Source organism: Schistosoma haematobium, chromosome ZW, assembly GCF_000699445.3.
Source record: "Schistosoma haematobium chromosome ZW, whole genome shotgun sequence".
Taxonomy (NCBI): Eukaryota; Metazoa; Platyhelminthes; class Trematoda; order Strigeidida; family Schistosomatidae; genus Schistosoma; species Schistosoma haematobium.
This window is the reverse complement of record NC_067195.1, coordinates 40,018,007-40,038,780: the sequence shown is the minus strand read 5'-3', so window position 1 is coordinate 40,038,780 and position 20,774 is coordinate 40,018,007. Positions and strand designations below refer to the sequence as shown.

The window sequence follows — 20,774 nt, the reverse complement described above, 5'->3', positions numbered from 1 at the left end:
GCACCTGCGCCATTGCAAACCATTTTGAGCCATGTCATTCAGGGTCTCTAACCATCGGTTGCTATCATCTTGCGGTCCCCAACCGGGCAGTCGACACCTACCAACATGGCTCAGTCGACTTATCAGTGACTTCACGGATTTGTGCCATGTTTGGGTCTGGCCACCCCTAGCTTTCTTACAACCTACTCCTACACCAGAAAACATCGCACGTCGAGGCAGTCGGTGGTTGGGCATACGTAACACGTGTCCCAGCCATCTACTTCATCAATTGATTTGCCATCCTTACCTAGTACCCGTTTCCTAACAACTGTGTTACTTACTCGATGGTCCCATGATATACGAGCAATGTTTCGAAGACATCTATGATCGAATACTAGTAACCTACGAATATCCTCTACTCTTACCGGCTATGTTTCACTGCCATCAAGTAGGAAGGAACGAACTGCTGTGCAGTAAACACGTCCTTTGGTTGGTAGACGGATATCTCGCCTACACCATAAATGACGCAAGTTGGCAAACGTTAGTCGAGCCTTCTGTATCCGTGCTGAGATTTCGTCACACACCAGACCACAAGGGCTAATGAGACTTCCAAGATAAGTGAAGCGATCGACACGCTCAACTACTTTACTCCCTATCAGTAGTTCGGGTGTCGATGCAACCCAATCCTGGAGCAACATTTTGCATTTCGAGGGGGAGAATCGCATCCCGAACATGTCTGCACTGTTGCTTAGAATGGTCAGAAGATTGTATTTTGTCAGTGTCTTCACCAAATAGAACTATGTCATCGGCATATTCTAGGTCAAAAAGTGAATTTCCCAGTAGAAGTTCAACCTCTGGGGATTTAGATGAGGAAAGTCTTATCTTTAAATGCACGAAAAGTTAAACAAGAATGGAGAGAGTGGACAGCCCTGACGAACACCACTTGAGGTGATCAATTCTGATGACAGTTTGCCATAAGCTCTCACTCGACCAGTTGTGTTTGAGTAGAGAGCCTTTACAAGGTTAATGTACTTCTTTGGTACTCCTTTCAGTGACAAACACTGTCATTGAACCTCGCGATCAACAGAGTCGAATGCCGCCTCAAGGTCGAGAAATACTACCATTGTGGGGCGTCTGGATGTGTGTCTGTGTTCTAGAACCTGTCGTAGTGTGAATATCTGATCTATACAACCACGTCCAGGTCGAAAACCAGCCTGATTTTCTCTAGTCTATTCTTTACGAGCTTTGGTTAGGCGTCGAAGAATTATTGAATCTAATATTTTAGACACTATATTAGTCAAATTGACATGGGATTCTCTGTGATATATAGGTGACCTAGAAGCTTGTTCAAACACTGAAATGAGGCTGACTAAAATGATGGCGTAAAACTAAATGGATTCGAAATCACCGTGACTATCAGACGCGATTGCCCGATATCTCTAATCTTCCGAGCTTACTATTTGTGAAAATTGAAAACAGTCCAAAGGAAAATCCGTGACAGTGGTGCAAACTAAACATTTAGAAGACTTAAAACTTTGGAATGTGTTCATGATTTAGTTCTTCTATATGATAATATAAAAGTTTTCTAATGAACACTTAAGTGGATGATGAGCAGTGTTTGTAAGTATGATTTATAGTTTGCGTCAACGACATGTACAATACTATAAAAATGGGAGAGAACTGTGAGTTGGCGAAGAGAGTAGATATTGTTCGTGTACATGGCTAGGTTTGTGAATACTGGTGAAGTAGCCAATGAGATCACGATCCATATATTGACGACCACATCAACGTAGCCCAATGTGAATGATTATGAAATGTTAGGTGTAAAATTTTTTGACGATATCACTGATGCTTTTCTGGCTGTATAGCCTCACCGTGCCTGATTGATAAATCTGCGTTTGATCTTTATCTTCGGAAGATTGCTTAAATTCAGTAAGCAGCGCTGCGGTCCGATCGTAATGATCAGTGATTTAATGTTAGCATCTTAAAACAACGGTTTGGGTAGCTTGAGCAAGTTTTAAGCATGATGAATACCAATTGTTTAAGCTGAAATGAAGTGAAAAAGTGGTTTAAGATAATATCAGACATACTTCACAACAGTAGCCAGTGGCAATTTAGCTGTATCTTTCTGTTATGTCGTTTACAAATAGTAAAACCCCTTAAAAGAGATCTATCTTGATTTTGTTCTTGATTGTACCATAGCTTTTACCACTTTTCATTTTTGCTTGTATAAAATAAATCTCTTTCATCTATCTTTAATGTTGTCCTTCTATTTTGTCCGGGGAATTTCTTAGTGCATTATTATACCAGGACATTATGTCATAAGGCTGAAGTGATGTTGGTAACCTTTTTTAATTGAGAATACGTAGCCAGCCCTATGCTAAATAAATGACCGACTGAATAATGAGGAAAATATAGAACAAATGGTCCAGATTATGTGAAACAATTACAATCCGACTAGTACAGAGAGTTAAAATAACGCAAATATGGTTTACTCAATAAGTGTTAATTCAGCAGTTTGACTAAAGTAATAAACATCACAGTGATCTAAATCAGAAAAATATTGAACCAACAATAATCAGTTTGGATAAATACAAAACACTTTTCACACAAATCTCTGCAGACAACCTTTATGAGATGGAGAATATTTATAGCTCATGAGAAAGATATTAGTGACACTGTGTTTTCTGACTTAAATGCTTTAGTAGTAGAACTTCCTGTCTAGACAACATTATGATATACTTTACAAAGAAATGACATATTAAAAGTTCCCCAGAACTGACTAACAGCTTGTTCTATTGACCTAGAATTTGATCAGTCGTTATCCACAATTGTGTTACTGTTATTTGGGCAATTATTTTGGTTATATTATTCCCTGGCTTGGTATTTGATCTTGAAATTATTGATTCTCCTAACTTTTTTTAAGTGTTCGTTATTAATGTCTAGAAAGTTAATAAAAGCCTTATAACTAAACCACCCAGTTTGGAAAACACATCTGTAAGACATAACCTTTTAGCCGTTAAACACCTAACTATAATAAGAACTTGAGAAACGTACAAACAATAAAATTTGCTTAGAATTATGATAAAACCATTCTCAGCTGTAACATGGATCATGTTCCAATATGCAGTAGGAAACCTTGCAAATAACAAATTCATCATGGCAGAAAGTGAGCACAAAGTACTGTGCTAACTCTATACTGAAATATGAATAGAAAATTGTACGAGAATTCATGGAATGATGAAATTTAATAACTGATTTTAACAAAAATAGGGTGAAAGTAGGAAAACCAGTAGCATAACTACTTGTTGATTGCACTTTTCAGAACCATGCGAAACATCAAATATGAAAACTGTAGTCGAACAATCAAGTTTCGTATAACCATCAACTTTGACTTTTTGAGCAACAAGCTTACCTTAGAAGGTGTACCCAAAACAGAACAAATCTTGAAAACCATGTCAATTTCTGAGCTTCCTGGAAACAACGGACGAAATGTGTAGAGTTCCGCCATTATGCAACCAACAGCAAATAAATCGACAGGCGAATTATAGCTAGTTGATCTAAGGAGCACTTCAGGGGCCCGATACCTGAAAATGAGAAACACAATCTATTGAGAATGGTCACATCAGTAACTTAGTCAACTACGCAGTCACAAAATAAGGATGAAGGTTCATTGACATGATGGCTAAGTCAGTTATAAGAGAGTGTTTGTCGTGAACTGATATCAGCTGAAAAACAAGAAACAAGTCAACTATTTCATAGTTGGTAATGGATATCTTCGGAATATAATGGGATTTGACGTGCATCGTTCGGTGGCGAAGAAATGACTCTTGAGCTGCTAATGTGACGACAATGTTAGACATTTTGCAAATGTAGGCAACTAATCACACAGAACAAATTCAAAAACACTAGCAACTGATTGCATTAACTAATGGGTAGAACAACATTTGATTGATTTTAGACTTAATTTAAGCACATAGATTTATATACATCATGAACTGCTGAAGCCGCATAATCAGAAACACACACCTTTAGAACACTATCCCAGGTTTTGGTGTTTACCAAATGAGTTAGGTTATACCCAACAAAACTAAGTAGTTATAGAACTTATTGAAAAGTTATTTTTTAAAGCTTCACTTAGATGAAACCCATAAAGATCACCAGCTTAGAACGGAATAATATCGATCACCATGAAACTTAAATAAAATAAGCTTTGGCTTGCTGGTTCTGAATAGCAATTATATATATATAACGGGTTTTTCCCCATTTGAAAAACTTCTTGATAAATATATAAAATTTTGACGACCTAATGACAGCATAGACCAACTAAAACATGATTCAGATGAATGCATGATAATGTATAAACGCTATTTATAGACAACATACCACCTGGTAGACACATAATCGGTGTAAGGAGGTTGCGAACGGATCTCACGTGCAAGTCCGAAATCTGCTAGTTTCACTGTCTCTGGGCCATTGCACAACAAATTTTCAGGTTTCATGTCCCGATGGAAAAACCCTAGCAATGAAGAGTTAACATACTAACGGATAATATTATCTGAAAGTCGTTACGTTCTTTAAAGCAGCAGGTAAACTATTTAACAGCTTTAAAAATAATACACTAAAACTTGTGTTCATCCAAAAACGTATCCCATATAACACTGGATTCAATTAACTAGTATGTGTTTCTACATATATGCCAAAATTACAATGTACATGGTACTAGGAAATGTTTTTAAATCGGACATTTTAATTGGTGCCTTCCCTACTTCTTGTTGTAGTTTTAATGTATAAATACAACTGAGACCCACATAAATACAGGTTAGTCACTAAACTAGTATGTGAAATTAATCACAAAGACCTAATATGATATTCTGTTGATTGCCATATTTTTGTACCTGCTTGTTATACAACATACTTTTCATAGATTAGTTTTTAAGTAAAATGACACAGTAGCATAACTTTTCACTGCGGATCGCGTTTGGTACTTCCGAGACTACATAAGAAGACAGAATTCGACTGTTATTGTTTTTTTTTAACTAAGATACGCCTAGTTATGAACATAAGTTGTCTTGTTTTCACTGAAATTTCCAACGTCTAAGAAACCAGTGACAAATAAAGGTCACTTATACTATAAACCTGATTTCATGTTCATATAAGCAGTGCAAATATGGCAATCAAATGATGGCGATTAAATACTTTAGCTGCAGCAAAGTTTAAATGTGTCATTATTTCTTCCCATTTATGATGTATTCATGTAACGAACAATTTATCTGACCATTAGTATATATTTTTAAATTGTAGCGGTTACATGGACTTAAATCCCTAGATTTTGAACTCAATAAAATCAAGAGAAAAATTCGATATCACTACAGTCAAGGATATCTAATATTATTTAGATGTACAATATGAGGGACTCAATTACCAGGTGAATGTCTTTTGATTGCTTTTAGAAAATATTAGTACTTAATTATTTCCTAAGTACCAAACAAATAAATAAGAATCAAGATTTGGCAATAAACAAAAGTTACAAAGCTATATGACAAACATCCCCATTCTTAACTTTTAAAAACATGTCCAGAACCATCGCCTGAAGTTCTGTTTTGATCAGGTTATAAATAACCGATTTGATATTTTTGAAGAGAAAACTGGTCTCCAGACATTTGAGGATACAGAGAGAGCCAAAACAGACCTGTGATCCTAGAGATTTTTCACTGCTGTGTCAAGCCTGATGACGACTAGTGACTTGCCGAAACTGACAATGAAGTGATCTACACGTCTAGCGTTGTACCTATTAACCAATGTCAAACTATATTGAACTGGAGTCAGATAATCAGATTTCCTAATATGAGCATAAAAAATGACTCTGAAGACAAAAGAATCCTAAACTTTCGTTTTGTGGCTTGAACTGAATGATTACGATGAAAAGTTACTTCATGAATAATCACTGGAAAGAAAAATATTTAGTTACCCTGCTTATGCATGAAATCCAGGCCGTCTAGAACTTGCCAAATTATATTCCGGATAGTTTCTTCTTGAAAAAGTTTAGTCCTGGAAAAGCAACATAGGTCGAATTATGAGTAAACTGATCAAACGGTGACGTGAGTTCAAAACGAAACAAAAACATCAGAACCTTCTCTTAATCATTTCATCAACATTTTTACTCATGTACTCGAAAAAACAAAGTCCACCATCTTTGCACATCACCCCCACGTAGTTTCACAAAAGAAATTATTCAAATGTTTTAAAGAATAAATCAGAACTATATCAGGCAACAAAAGTTATGATAATGGAGACAAAAGCAAAATCTACGTAAACATGCGAAGGGATACATATAGAAACCTGGACGCCGATACTTACCTTGCTTTTATTAGTTCATATAAATTATTTTCGAGTGCCTCGAATATTAAATAAAGATGATTATTTTCCCGCACTATTTCCCTAAGCTTCACAATATTTGGGTGAGAAAGTTTACTCAACGACTGCAGAGAGTTAAAAAATTCGAGACAAGTCTTACTTTGACCTCACGTAAATTCAGACATTCGTTCCAAGAATAAAACTTTCTTTTCATCCTAAACGATTTTCAATTTAACGTTGATATTGTTACTTTTTAATAGCAACTTTTTCTTTTGTTTCTTGGACAGTAGCAAGGAGTACCGAACCGTAAGTCCCGTCTCCTAATTGCTTTATAAGTGTGTAACGATTCATTTTATTCTGTCCATTTATCGACTAGAGTTATTGAGCTAAGGCAATAGACAACAAACGGAAACCACTTTGAATTATAAGCACAACGTGAAACCTGTTTTCATTGGTGACGGTGCAGTAAAACTAAACTAAAGTATGAAAACGATAAACTATTTTATAAAATATTTTGTGTCTGAAAAACCACTTGTTCTCAGTTTTAATACGTAATCGTTAACATGATGAAGTGGTTACACTGTTATTGAATGTCCAATCTCGGTTTCTGGTTTGTATTTTCAGTTTTGCCATCTTCATAAAACATTATGGATCTTATGTATTTTTCTTGATCGCTCAATATTTTGTTCGTAGTTTTTGATGCCCTCGCTTATAATAATGATGCTATTCATATAATGCTTTCTCCGTAAACTTGATTCTTGTGAATCACTCTAGTTGTTGTAAGTTTTGTTACCCGGTTGACCACGAGTCACTTGGTAGCTTCTCAGCAGAGTGGCTTCATGTACGGTTTCGAAAAACGGAAATCAGCGTCTGCCCGTATGTATGTTAGTGATGTCAGTTTGAATATTTTGGTTATGTTGAGATATCTGCAAAACATAGATATCAAGAAAACCACCAAGATATTTCATAATATTTGCATGAGACAAGAAGACATTTTATCAAAAAAGATTTTGGAATTTTGTAGCGGCAAACAAATCTACATAGTAAAATAGTACCGTATGTCTTCGACATTTATGTCAACATCAACAATTTTACTACACACCGTAGTTGAATGCGCTCAGTCACGCACCTGACGATCACGAGTGGTCACTCTACATCACGCACCCCTTGCAATTATTTGCGTACTAAATAAAACGCTCTTTGACATATCGACAGTCTTCCAAATATAAATCAGGACGCATTAATTAGTGACTTCAGATTTGGTTGGTTTGGTATCCTCCTATCCTATGGTTACGGACAAAAGGTTGTCGAACCCTGAATATCTGTGTCATCTTTACGTTATTCGCCTGTGAATTGGAAATTTCTCAAACAATGTAGAAGTAATAAAAACAGAACTTGAATTTTTAGATAGTTTAGATGTGCCTAGTCAATATTAAAAATAACATATTGATGTTTACCTACATGGACTGGTTGCGAAGCTTTTTTCTATTCCCATGCTGCTCTTGAGCTTACAATTGCGTTTTTAGAGAAAACATATGTTTAGAGGACATATGTTAACTTTTGTGATAAGTGCCTCTAAAATGACCTACGTTTATCTAAGGAAAACCAGCAACTCAGAGATTTGCTGTTTAATGACTTGATGGCAAAGTTAGTAGTCACTGAAAAAGCAACTCATTTTGCAATGTCCAGTTTACTGTAGTATTATCATAAATTCTTTTTTCTGAATAACAGTAAAAGTAAATAAATATCCAGTAATTTTTTAACTTATTCAGTTCCCCAACAGTCCTTAAATATGATAGAGTGGACGTGTCTGGATTAGCTAGTCAGTCGTTATACACCATCCCCAAGACTACGCTATTCAACGAAGCTGTGCTTGTTTGAATTTCTTTCTTTCCGTATGTTTGACGAAGGTTAACCAAATACATCTGCTCTCTTGGGTAATCTAGTAAACCTTGGGATCTAAAAACCGAAAAGCTATATTTCATTTTTTAAGAAACAAAATTAGTTATGGAAGGCTCTATTAATAGTGAGTCTTTTATAGTATGGATGGAACTAAGATGTTGTGTTTAAGTATCGTTCTTTCTGCTGGTATTTGGTCATAGACATAGTTATGACCAGGTAATCTAGACTTGCAGAAATTGTAGAAATGTGGCTCACTCAACTAAGTCACTATTCTGACAGAATTAACAGGAACTAGGAGTGGATTAGATACAGACATTTGTGTTTTTTATTTTCCCGTCAGCATCTCAAAAGTTTTCGCGATCTCATTGTGGCCAAAGATAATTTTTACCATGTACAATGATGTAACTGGTGATAAGAAATGACTTATCAGCTTCGGATTGTTTAAAAATTTAAAAACTCGACCGTAGCAAAATATTAGCCGTTATGCTAAATGATCAGTTTATTCGACATGTGCAAACTATGTTCGATGGCAACAAGATTAATTGAACATGTCGTAAATTCAGGATGGACATTATGTGTTTTGCATTAAGTCTATCTAATTCACAGCAATTAAAACAGGTATCATCTTGAATCATTTTGGATTCAAAATGGAAGATTTTACGTAATAAGCTCTAGACTGCAGAAACATGGACAAAACAACACATGTCTGTCAAGTGATGTATAGAAAATCTAAAAATAAGATGAATAAGTAATAGGTGTGTCAATAAATTAAATAACAACTTTTGAGGATATGGTTTCGAATCTTCGTACCGAATGCGAAACAATGTAGATATTGCCATGCAAATAACTAGAGAAAAAAACCAAGGCCCAAATATGTAACATCACTTTATCGCTAAAACGTTCAGACTGGTTTTAGTAAATTTACTTGTTGATCTAGCTTATGTTCTAATATTTCTTGGATCAAAGTATGATATAAAATTGGGGAGTAGTTCGTGTTATAGTAGTGTGATTTACAGGGACATGGAGAATCGGGTATTTTACGAGTGCTGATCTTGTATTCTGTGTATGGGTCGATCTGATGTGCGATCTATATGGCTGATATATGAGAAGCGGTAAGTTGTGCATCAATAAATGAAACATGGCTAGGAGGTACGACGGAAGTTGGACGGAAACTAAAATTTGTGTGCTTGTAGACAGATCTTAAGGACTGGTAGTGAAGGGTTTAGATGGGGGAGTCCTTGGTGGTGAAAGAGGATTATAACTTGTCATGTGGTCTGAGAACATCACTATTAACAAACAGAAATAAAAAGATAGCAGTTGAAAGAGGGAGGGTGTTATAGAATGGATCAATGATGTTCCTTCCATATTAGTAGACGCCCAAGAGTCTTATCGAATAATATTCAAAATCATTAGAAAGGTTTCTAAGTGGACATGTAACAAAGTTATCTCTAGCGTGGTGAGGGTAAGCTTTTAAATTTGTCTGCGGCATTCGCCCTTTAGAAAGTTTTTTGAAGCGGATGATTGCAGCAGCTATGTGGAGACTGTTTTGAATGGATGTACTTCTGTTTAGTGTAGAAAAGGACAGATGCCTACCTTATGACCCATTTTTGCATGCTCACGTCCAGCTATTGAAAAAACCACTACGTTTTTATACATTTCTGTCGTATGTAATGTTTCTTTTAATTCTGTCAATATTTTGTAAGTTGATTCACGTTCTCGAGACTGGTCGCAATTATTATTATATGACGCACTAATTCTGAATCCTTACCGTTTCCTTGATGCTGTCAAGTAGTTTGATAGCCGTTTTATTTTTGTTTTACTCACAAACGTTTTGTGGTGCTTGCCGTATTGGTCAGCTACGCCTTGGTTGATGGTTGGAGAACTGATCTATATTTCGTGAGGTTGATTTTGAAACATGTTACATGTTTGATTTCAGGAAAGATTGCTATTACTTACTATTTATTTGCCTTTATTTGGAACAAACCAAACTGTCCCACCCCTCTCTTTTGGTCAGGTGATTGCTCTCTGAATAATAGGAATTTTTTCCTATAGTGACAGTATTTATGATCATATTCATACAATAATTCATAATCATATAATTACATATATTCATTTTGACGATACGATCAAACTATACTCTGTCACTTTGAAACCATATAAAATCATATTTGACGAAGATTTGCATTTCATATCTGTATTCCATTTCGTAAGGAATATACGGTTATATCGTATTTGAATGCTTTAACCCACGTACTTTATGTATCTACAGGATCTATTCAAACCTCTACCTTATATCAAGAAATATATATAACCGTGTATGTTAAAGGACTGTATTCACTATTTTATGAACTATCATTTAAATCGTATTTGGATACTATAAATTATTTCATTTCCGAAATTACCTGTCCATTTCGGTGAGTCTGTCATTGTTTTTTTTTGACAGTGTTTTTTTTCTAAAAAGCTGTTTCATATATTTGTTCAAGCAGCAACATAATAATCTTAGACGTTAATAATCTTCTAAACTACTTATCTCTGCACCTCCCAATTTTTACTAAAACGGACTTTCAGTTTATATATGTATCACTTACCGTACTTTTTTTGATTGTTTGATACTAATTAACGACATTTCTAAATTACTTTACTATATAAGGCTCTCTTTCGTGTCATATATGTTAAAATTTATACAACTTGCTCCTTTATATTCTATTTTGCCTCCACACAGATACTGACATAAATACCTCATCTCCACTACTATCTTCCTGTCATTGTCATCTTTTGATTTTAACACCACTAATCCTCACGATACATTCACTCTTGGTTAAAACATAACTTTTGATTTTTAGACCAACTTGAGCCCTCGGAATTGATTTTTTTCACCCCTATTTCCAACATTCTGTTCAAACCACTTGCTATGCGTCACTTTCTTATCATGCCACAAAAGAAAATGAAGACCCCTGCTCCTAGGCGTTCAGCCAAACGTAGGAAAACGACACAATTTAACACCACTACTGACACGATTTCCAACAGTTTCAACTAGACGAGCCACTCCGTTTTTCCGGAAGCAGACAAGCTTTTACCAGTTGTCTCCATTCCAGACATGTTGAAAAATCTGATGGTAAACAGTGATGATAATCGCAACTGCAACCATATGGATGCTATAAAAAAGTTGCAAGTAAACATGAACATTCTCAATCCGCTTAAATATCTCATCAACCCCAACCTCACAGAAACTCCAGATCAAATGAATGACATAAATATTTTCCTAGATCGTGTTGCATCAGAGGTATTTGAAAGAATAAGACTATCTAGCAATGCAATTGTGTTTAATATGCCAGATACACATGCCCTTAAAAATATCAAATCTAGTCTGCTTAGAGCCAGCAATATGACACACGTACCATGTGTATGCACAAGATTAAAAAGAAGTCATCCTGGTATGCACTCACCGATCTTGTTCAAATTCAACTCATCTGTAGACGCCAGTGAATTTTTAAATTCCTCCAATTCATTGAGACAAAAACAGATTTTCAAGGATATTAAGACTTCCGGATAAAACACCATGGCAGCGAAAAGCAGGAAGGGATAACTACAGACCATCAGCGTCAAACTCTCAAACGCATCATAATCCTAATGGTTGTAAAGTCCGATTCTAGGAGGACGTCTAGCTTAACAACTTTGCCGCCACCGAAAAACTCTTCTGAATCTCATAAAGTTCCAAACCCAGAAGAAAGTAATCCCGATGTAGGTGGTGTCCATCCTCTTAAGAATGTTGACTTAGATTCAACCCGAAGTAGTTGTGCTGATGAAGAATGGGATAACACAATCCAAACCCCTGTTAGTGCAACACCCAGTTACAGTAACTGTGCAACGGATAACAGGAAAACTAATCATAACATTCATATAACTGACCACGCACTTAACGTTGATATATTCGAACCTCGCAAACCATCGCAAGTATGTTTAACAGTACACATTCCTCTCCAACTTATGAAGAAGCCGAAATCAACCACAAACCTTGGAAATAAGCGTCTTAAACACGTTACCCATACGTCAGGTATAAATAGTTATCTGAATTGTAATTGGCCACTTGGTCACAACCATAGACCTGATAGCCTTCTTGGTCCGGCTCCCAATATGTACAGTATGCCCTTATCAGATGTTATATCCAATAGCAATGAGAAGACTTTTTTTGTAATTCCGCCGGCTTTCCTGCCGGCAACGGTAAACATATTTCACATGATGACGAAGTGGTTGAATCTATTTCCCCTCGCAACACGACTCTTACCTTAGCTAATCCTATGAGTATTCATGGAACTACCAATTTTGGATTTATACTCTAACCTGCTTCACTATGATGACTCTGAGTTTCTTATTCTTTCGTTCAATGCCCGCTCTCTGTCCAATAAAATTATTCATCTTAAAACTTTTATTCCTTGTAAATCCAACCATTGTACTTATTACGGAAACGTGGTGTAATTCATCTATATCCGATCATTCCTTGAATGTAGATAACTACGTTTTCTTTAGAATCGATAGATGTTATGGAATAGGAGGCAGTACAATTATCCATGTCCGTCCAGACATTCAAGCGTGCAAATTTGGGGATAAATCCCTTGATGCTATAGACGACTCCACTTGGGTTACTGTAAACTGTGGATCCCAAAATTATTTACTTGTGGGATGCATATATAGACCACCTCATGCGGATACTAAGTTTGACAAATTGCTAACAAACATATTTTCCATTGCTTCGCACCAACCACATACTTTTAAAATCATCGGAGGTGATTTTAATCTGCCAAAAATTACATGGGGCTTGACTCCGGTACCAGGTCGATATAACAAGCTAGTTGAAACATTAGAAATTTGTGGATGGGTTCAACAGGTCCGAAAACCAACCAGGGGGAATAGTACACTTGATTTAATGTTCACAATCAACATAGACTCTATCTCAGTGCATACCAGTCATGAGTTTTTTATGAGTGACCATAGAGTTGTATTGAGTATTATTCACTCTTTAAACGCCATATAATTGAACTCTAAAGCTTCATTGATGTACCAAAGCAGACATTTTGATTAACAAACATGGAAACGGACTGGGACTCTCATTCAATGTTTACCATGGGAAACTTATTTTACCACAAATAATGTTGACATTGCGCTTTCCAATCTATACCACAACCTGATATATTGTCTTGACTGCACTGCTCCAGTTATTGGCCGTGTGGCTTATAATGCTAATAGGGGCCAAAATACTTTTAAAAGAAAGCTGAGGAAATTAAAATGCTGCTACTACGAGCAGAAAGATGTGTATGCACTTCAGAGTATACTTAAATTAATCAACAGAAATGCTTCATCTAAACGCAAGTATTTTATGAATATAGAAAATAAAGCTCTACGTAGTAAAAGCCCAGAATTATCAATACTTCGGCTTTTTAAATCCCGTGTAAAGTCAAATTCCCTTGACACGACTAAATTCTTCATAGTTAACGGAAGCATTGTTAACGACCCGAATACTATATGCGAACAATTCAGCAAGCACTTCTCGCAGTGCTACAAAACTGGAACTGAAAACTCCATCATTACATTTCCAATGCTGACATCCAGACATCTGTCGGAAATTGATTTTACACCCTCCAACATCAAGCAGGCCATAGCTGCCCTGAAAAAGTCTTATGATGGTGGACCTGACGGGATACCTTCATCATTTGTGAAATATGGAAGAAGAGAATTTCCACTATTTTGTTTGAAACTTTTCAGTCTATCTATGGAATATGGGACCTATTCATCTGTACGGAAAACATCCCTTATCACCCCTAGATTCAAAACAGGATCACGTAGTGATATTGTTAACTATAAGCCAATTAATTTGACATCCGTGCTCTCAAGAACCATGGAAAAAATCATCCACAAACAGCTATTATCATTTTTACTTTCGGCTAGTCTGATCAGCCCATCCCAACACGGATTTATGACTAAACGCTCATGTTTCACATCGCACCTGGAGTTTTTTGATCAAATTACCCAGAAAAGAGATGTTGGTCAACCAGTGATAATTCTTTACTTTTATTTTAGTAAGGCTTTCGACAGTGTCTCACACAAACTTCTTCTTTTAAAACTCTCTTCATTTGGCATACAGAATCCCCTTTTATCTTGGCTCAAATCTTTTTTAGAAGAACGTAGCCAAAACGTTCGCTTTGGATCTTGCTACTCTAAACCTGTGAATGTAACCAGTGGGGTTATACAAGGAAGTGTGGTTGGTCCATTACTCTTTCTCCTTTTTATCAATGACGTGTGTTCCCTCTTTCAGTATGGTAAGCCTTTCCTTTTTGCTGATGACCTGAAAATAGTTTATTCATTTTCTTCTCTTACGAAAGAAAGCTATGTTTCAGCGGTGATCCAAGAGGAAATAAACAAGTTGTACGAATGGACTATTTCGTGGAATATGCCACTTAATGTTGACAAAAGTGGACCTATTCACATTGGCCGCTGCCTTAACCAAAATTCGGCTATACACAAACATACACTGAAACCTCTTAACACTGTTCGTGACCTGGGTTTAAGATATAGCAATAGTCTGAACTTTTCTGAACACATTATATATCAAGTATCCAAAGCTAGAAAGCTCATCGGATTGATAATGATAAACTTCAATAATATCGAATCGAGATTGTTACTATACAGAAAATGTATCTTACCCATTCTTGAATATGGTATTTTAGTTTACAGTAATTGTAGACATAATGACCTGATTATAAAAGGGATGTGTTCAAAGAAAGTTCACCAAAGCTGTTCTGGGGTATTCCGATAACAAAGACTATTACCAAAGATGTCAACAACTCAACTTAGAACCTCTTTGGATCAGACGTATCAAATTAAATCTTGTCTTTATCTACCGGCTTATTAACGGTATTTCCTACTCTTCGGTATCCACTCCTTCATACCTTATGATATCATCCCACAATCTACTCAATAAGGAGAATATTCTAGCGATTCCAAGAACCCACACAAACTTACGTCAGAATTTTTTCCTTATTCGCTACTCAACCATGTGGAACAGACTGCCAGTGAACCTCCGTTGCAGTGAAACTACAACCCGGTTCAAAAGTCTCCTTGACGATTTTCTTTCCGAAAGTGGATTATGTCACCTATTGAATATCAATGTATTCAATAATGATTTATACAAACAAGGTCCGTCATCCATTTAATTGCCTGGAAAGCAAAATAAAACCTTTAAATCTTTCCACGTCTATTTTATTTTATTTCTATTTATCTTAATATATGAAATCTGCTTATGTTCGTGTTTATCATTATTTCCGTTATTAATATCATTATTAGTTCCCCGACACATTAGATATTCTTTTTATATCTTCTTATCCTTCTAAACATATTTAACTCCAGATTGTCCTTTGAAATCAATTTTGACTTTCATAGCATCAATCTTAATTATTATTGCACAAATATTTATACTAATATCCGGTTTCACTCTGTATACTATTGCATAAATCTAAATGTATTCATCCGAGTGCTTTAACGGATTTTTATTTTATTTTTCTAAATTGTTGGTTTCCTTCTGAGGTTGATACTGATTGCGCAATTATTATTCTTATCATGGATCAAAACTTTTCACTAAGTGTTCACTTCTTTTCTCTCTTCTTTCCTTCTAAATGAATATTATTCTTAAGATTACGAAGTTTGTAGTTAAAACAATAACTTGTGTTACACTTAAATTAAATTCTCAGACCCGTTTTATCTTCACTATGCATATATGACTCATACATATTGATATTTTATTATCCTTTTCATTTAATTGTAACTTTCATAGCATCACTCCAAGCTATGTGACTGCACAAACATTTATTCTAGCGTCATATCTTACTGCAATTATAAGTAAGTTTTTCTTAATTATTTTTTGTTACTAATTTAACGATACACACATAGTCGTTTATTCTTATTCTGTGTTCGTAAACATGCCTATTAGACTGTTTGCGTATTTCACGTCTCCTTTATTTCTATTCCCTTATTTTCTCCATTTCCTTCTTTAAACTCAATTCAATATTCTTCTCAATTGCACAGACCCGATTTATTATTATTAATATCCTACTATTATTGCTCTAAATTTTTTTTAAATTGCAAGTATAATGCTGACATTATTGAAAATTGTATATTATTGCGTTTTTTTGAAGAAACCCGAAATGGTTTCTTCACAACACTTATGTACCCATAAGATGTTTGTGAATAATAATAATAATAATAATAATAATAATGATAATAATTGGGTTTTATCAGGTGTCTGGACCAGTCTGATAAATTGCTATTACACACCTTTCCTGGGTTTAGAACGTTTGTTATGACATTATAAGAAGATTATTGGCTACTAAAACTTTTACAACATCAAACTCGAGAGTGTGACTGAAATTTTAATATTATGACTGATACGATGAAGCAGTTTAGTTTCTGGATTCCAAGACTATGGTCGCTATTGCAGCCTCTGAAAGATGTGTTATATATCTGAATTAGTGAGAAGGGCACGAGGTTTATATACTTGGCCAGATACATTTATAGAGCTCATGACCAGTTCATCAGCTGTGCTGGTATGTGTGACATGAGTTATATTTGAGATACTGTACTCTTTCTAAGTATCGAGTGATTAACCAAGAATATAATTATTTCTTTAATTTCAAGAAAGTTAAAAACTGTGGAGAAAGATGCATTATTTACGACACTGTGTAACCTCTTTTAAATACACCAGGTATTTGACAGGCCATCATTTCTTGGTTGTAGGTTTGCTTTATCTGGTATTCTAAACTCTACAGTCATGCATTTGCAGTGAGGTCCATTGAGTGGCTTCGGAGAAATGCGTTCAATTATCTCGTGGATTTCGTTCAACATTACAGAGTTAGGGCTCTTAGAGTGTTAAAATAATCTATAGAATAACAAGTTACGAATAGTTTGTGTTAGGTTGTTTAAACCCCCACTATCAACTTCAGAATATATCTGAGAGGACATCTTGGTATTTTTGTGCTCGAAATATCAGATTTGAACTGTTTGGTTTTCGTTCAGTTTATATTCAAGTCTGAAATAGGATTGTTATCGACAGGACATTCTATGTCAGACTTGACTGAATATGTGATGTAATGAGTCATTTTCACCGTTGTCAAGCAACTATGTGAAAATTCTATTTCCGTTTTAAGAACGTTGTCAGAACAATTAAAATCAGTTACGGATTCTTCATTGTCATCAGAAGTATCGATATTATATCATTCAGAAACTTCGGCAGTTGATGTATTGCTATGATCTTTGTAGCTAGAAGGATAGGTAAAGGCGTGACATCATGAACTAGTGTTTGGTTGGAACTGAACAGGGCATTCATGTTGCTCGGACGATCAAAATACAAAGACGAGGAGTGAGAGTTTTTCATTTCTATGAGATTTGATAACGTTCAAGTGATCTTGACCGTTTGTTGTTGTTACGAGCGGTGAGAGATGTAGCCGGTTTTGTGAGAGACCTAACCATGACCTGTGAAAGGGTAAAGTTTTCTGATAGATCATAACCCATTAATCCGTACCTGTAGTTGATGTGTCAGTAATTATCAATTGAGTTCTTATATCTTGCCTGTTACTATTAAAAGACATAAACGTGATCATGCGGATGTCATAATCATCACGAGACGTATCAAATATTTAGAAGCGAAAACAGTGAAAAAATGCATATTGGCTAAAATGACCTAAATTTACGCAGCACATGCATGTCTTTATTCCAGGCACCGCAGAATGCAGAACCAATCTTGAAGATGACATGACGTGAAACGTGACTCTTTAAATCCCAGAAATTTCTGTGGTTTGTCGAATACCCCAGACTTAATTCCAGCCCTTCTATCGAACGATATTTTGATAGTTGCAGCACAGATGGCTACCCGCTCCTGAATGAAAACGTTTCCCGTTCTTTCCGTTATGTCAGTAATTGCCACGGTAGTTCGTTGTGGGATTATTCTTATTTCTGGTTGAAACAGTCCTTTAGTTATCTGATTGACCCTTCGTTTTCCGCTTCATCTATCATCAATAAAACCCTCGGAGGATAATACTTATGGTCCTTAGTTGTCAGCTGATTTGTCAGTTCTTATGACTTGTATGCGCGATAGAGTTCAGAAAGTTTATTTTTCAGCTCATTGGCACACTCAGTTTCCTCCGAAGTTCATATATTGGTTTCCCCCGAATAAGCTATTAGTAGTTACACTTGTTGCGGTACTAACCTAAATTATAAATATACAATAAAATTAATTAAACCCAGAAAATATTCAGATCACGCTTGATGATTGGGCATGATATTTTATCTAACGTAACCCATCTCTTTTCAAACGCTGTTATCCCGTATGTGCTTATTGTGTGGTAACTTTGATGCTTTCACTCTCAAGTGCACGTAATAGTTTTAACATTTCCTACATATAGTGTTCATGTTATCAACGTATGCTTGCACAAAAGTTATATCTCCGCAAACCTTTCGAATATTGTTCGGTGTTTCTCAAACTAGATGGTATCCGCATAAACTTAGACGCTCCAAAAATCTTAGTAGTGTCTGTCTGAGGAATATTCTACTAGGCCACTGAGATATTGTGGTATGCCCTCTATAAGTTGTTTTCCTTAAATATGGTCATACCCTGTAGGTTATTAGAGAAAATATGGAAGTATGATACCGAGTACCAGTCTGGTACCTTCTGCGTATTGAAGGGCTTTTGGTTTCCATATTGCCGCTAGTCATTTTTATATTTCTTCGAGGCCATGTGGAAACGTAGTGTCAATTGTTTATTGGAGGAGCGAATGATCTCCGTCTTCAGCATGTGGTTAAATTCAAACAGAGGCATTTTAATTTGTCGTCTGTTTGTGACTGAAATGTGGATTCCCACCAACACGACCACCGAAAATGAGAATAAACATGGTCTATAAATTACAACATTTATTGTTTTACAGTAAACATGTTAAATAAATGTGGTTTTTTAAGAAAATATCAGTCCATTCATTCAAATATATTGATTAATCTACAAAATATTCTCCAAAGTGGCATAGATTCCACGTTAAACACGAGATCCAGTTTTCACATTATTGTGTTAGGATTTTGGTTGTACTAAGTATTTATGCAATGCAAATTTTTAAGTTTATAGTTGTTATAAAGTAGACTTGTAGAGCGCTTAAATTTGAACTATGACCTTGGGAAAACACGTATATAGAGTTTGTTCCAGATGTCAGAAGTTCCATAGCTGTGCCCTCAGAGCATGATTCTGGAAAAAAAGAGAAACCGAGCAGCAAGACACTTGGATATGAACTTTAAACAATACTTAACATTTTGTAGTGGAACAGACAGAGATATGATCTATTAATAGATTAAATTCATACTAGTTCTTGTAGCTAAAATGAAATGTGATCAGAGGCTCCAGAAAAGAGAATGCAGTAATGAAGAACAATGAGTTGTGACATTTACCAAGGTGGAGTAAGTTCAAATGAAGGAAGGGAAGTCAGGGTTGGAATAAGGAAGGCTGTTTATTAGAACAGAAACTGAATATACAGAGTGAAATTTTGAGAAAACTATTAACTGTCTTTTGCTGTCTGATTTTTTTCATCCGATGCCTGCCACACAGTCTTGATGTAAATGTCCGAGTTAGCCTGTTATAGGTTGTCTTAGTAGAATAGCAAATCCAGCATAAAAATGGAAACATCAGTCCGAATGGTGAGCGTAGGAGAACAACCTCAATATCACAGATTGATTGACTTGTTCTCAAAAATAAACAGCATGATACAAACGAAATGTCCTGCCTCACACATATGGGTAGATTGAAGTTATCGCCCTCACCATCAATGCTTGCTAGTCAGTAAATCCACTCTCTCTCTCCTTTTGTGATGTAAGGCTCTTTTAAGCTTTTTTGGATACATATCATACCTCACACAACCCTCTGTGATTCACATTCTGTTGGAAAACACTATAAGTACCATTCTACAAGCCTATCAGGCAGTTAAAAATTATGGACTGTGGGTGAGGTATTGATGAAGTGCTTTAATTGACTATAGTATACAGTATAGGCTGCCAGTCAGAGTATAGGCTATAAGAAGGGTATGTTTTAGGATAGTTTTTTTTTACCAAAGTAGGCGGAAAAGTATAGAAATATATGAGTTATAGATAAGGTAACGAATAGTGAGTTTGTAGTGACATTGGACAATAGCCACACAATCCACAAAGCTGTGAACACGAGACTACTCAGAAAATAGATATTCAATATTTAACGCGGAGAAATACCTAACGATGGAGAAGGCGGGAAGAATGTATTGAATGAATCGGGGTTGATCGAATGGCATGGCTCGGCCATGCAGGCGTGGTCCCTACTGAATGTTACCTTATATCTTTTATTCAGATTAAATATATTGTTCTTTCTCTAGCCTAAGCTTGTTCTTCATCATGTATTGGTAGTTGTTACGATACAGTGAGTTGGTGCAGACGATGATGTGATTTCCACTTAAGATCTTATAAATTAGGCAGTTATATCTACA

At 35.7% G+C, this 20,774-nt stretch overlaps 1 protein-coding gene across 2 annotated transcripts in view; it reads right to left on the bottom strand.

Moving 5' to 3' along the window:
- The window catches only part of MS3_00003535 (uncharacterized protein), a gene marked incomplete at its 5' end in the record, with an annotated part of 34,806 nt that extends 27,912 nt beyond the window's left edge, over positions 1-6,894 (bottom strand). Inside the window, 6 exons of one of the 2 annotated variants that reach the window (XM_051211359.1) lie at positions 3,395-3,566; positions 4,366-4,498; positions 5,951-6,030; positions 6,340-6,461; positions 6,497-6,551; positions 6,587-6,894. Coding sequence is in view for 1 of the 2 variants with exons in the window: in XM_035733155.2 (XP_035588819.2) it covers positions 3,395-3,566; positions 4,366-4,498; positions 5,951-6,030; positions 6,340-6,461; positions 6,497-6,551; positions 6,587-6,687 (663 nt within the window). The remainder of the gene's footprint in view (positions 1-3,394; positions 3,567-4,365; positions 4,499-5,950; positions 6,031-6,339; positions 6,462-6,496; positions 6,552-6,586) is intronic. The other variant, XM_035733155.2, reaches the window with a different exon arrangement.
- Positions 6,895-20,774: the final 13,880 nt, after the last annotated feature.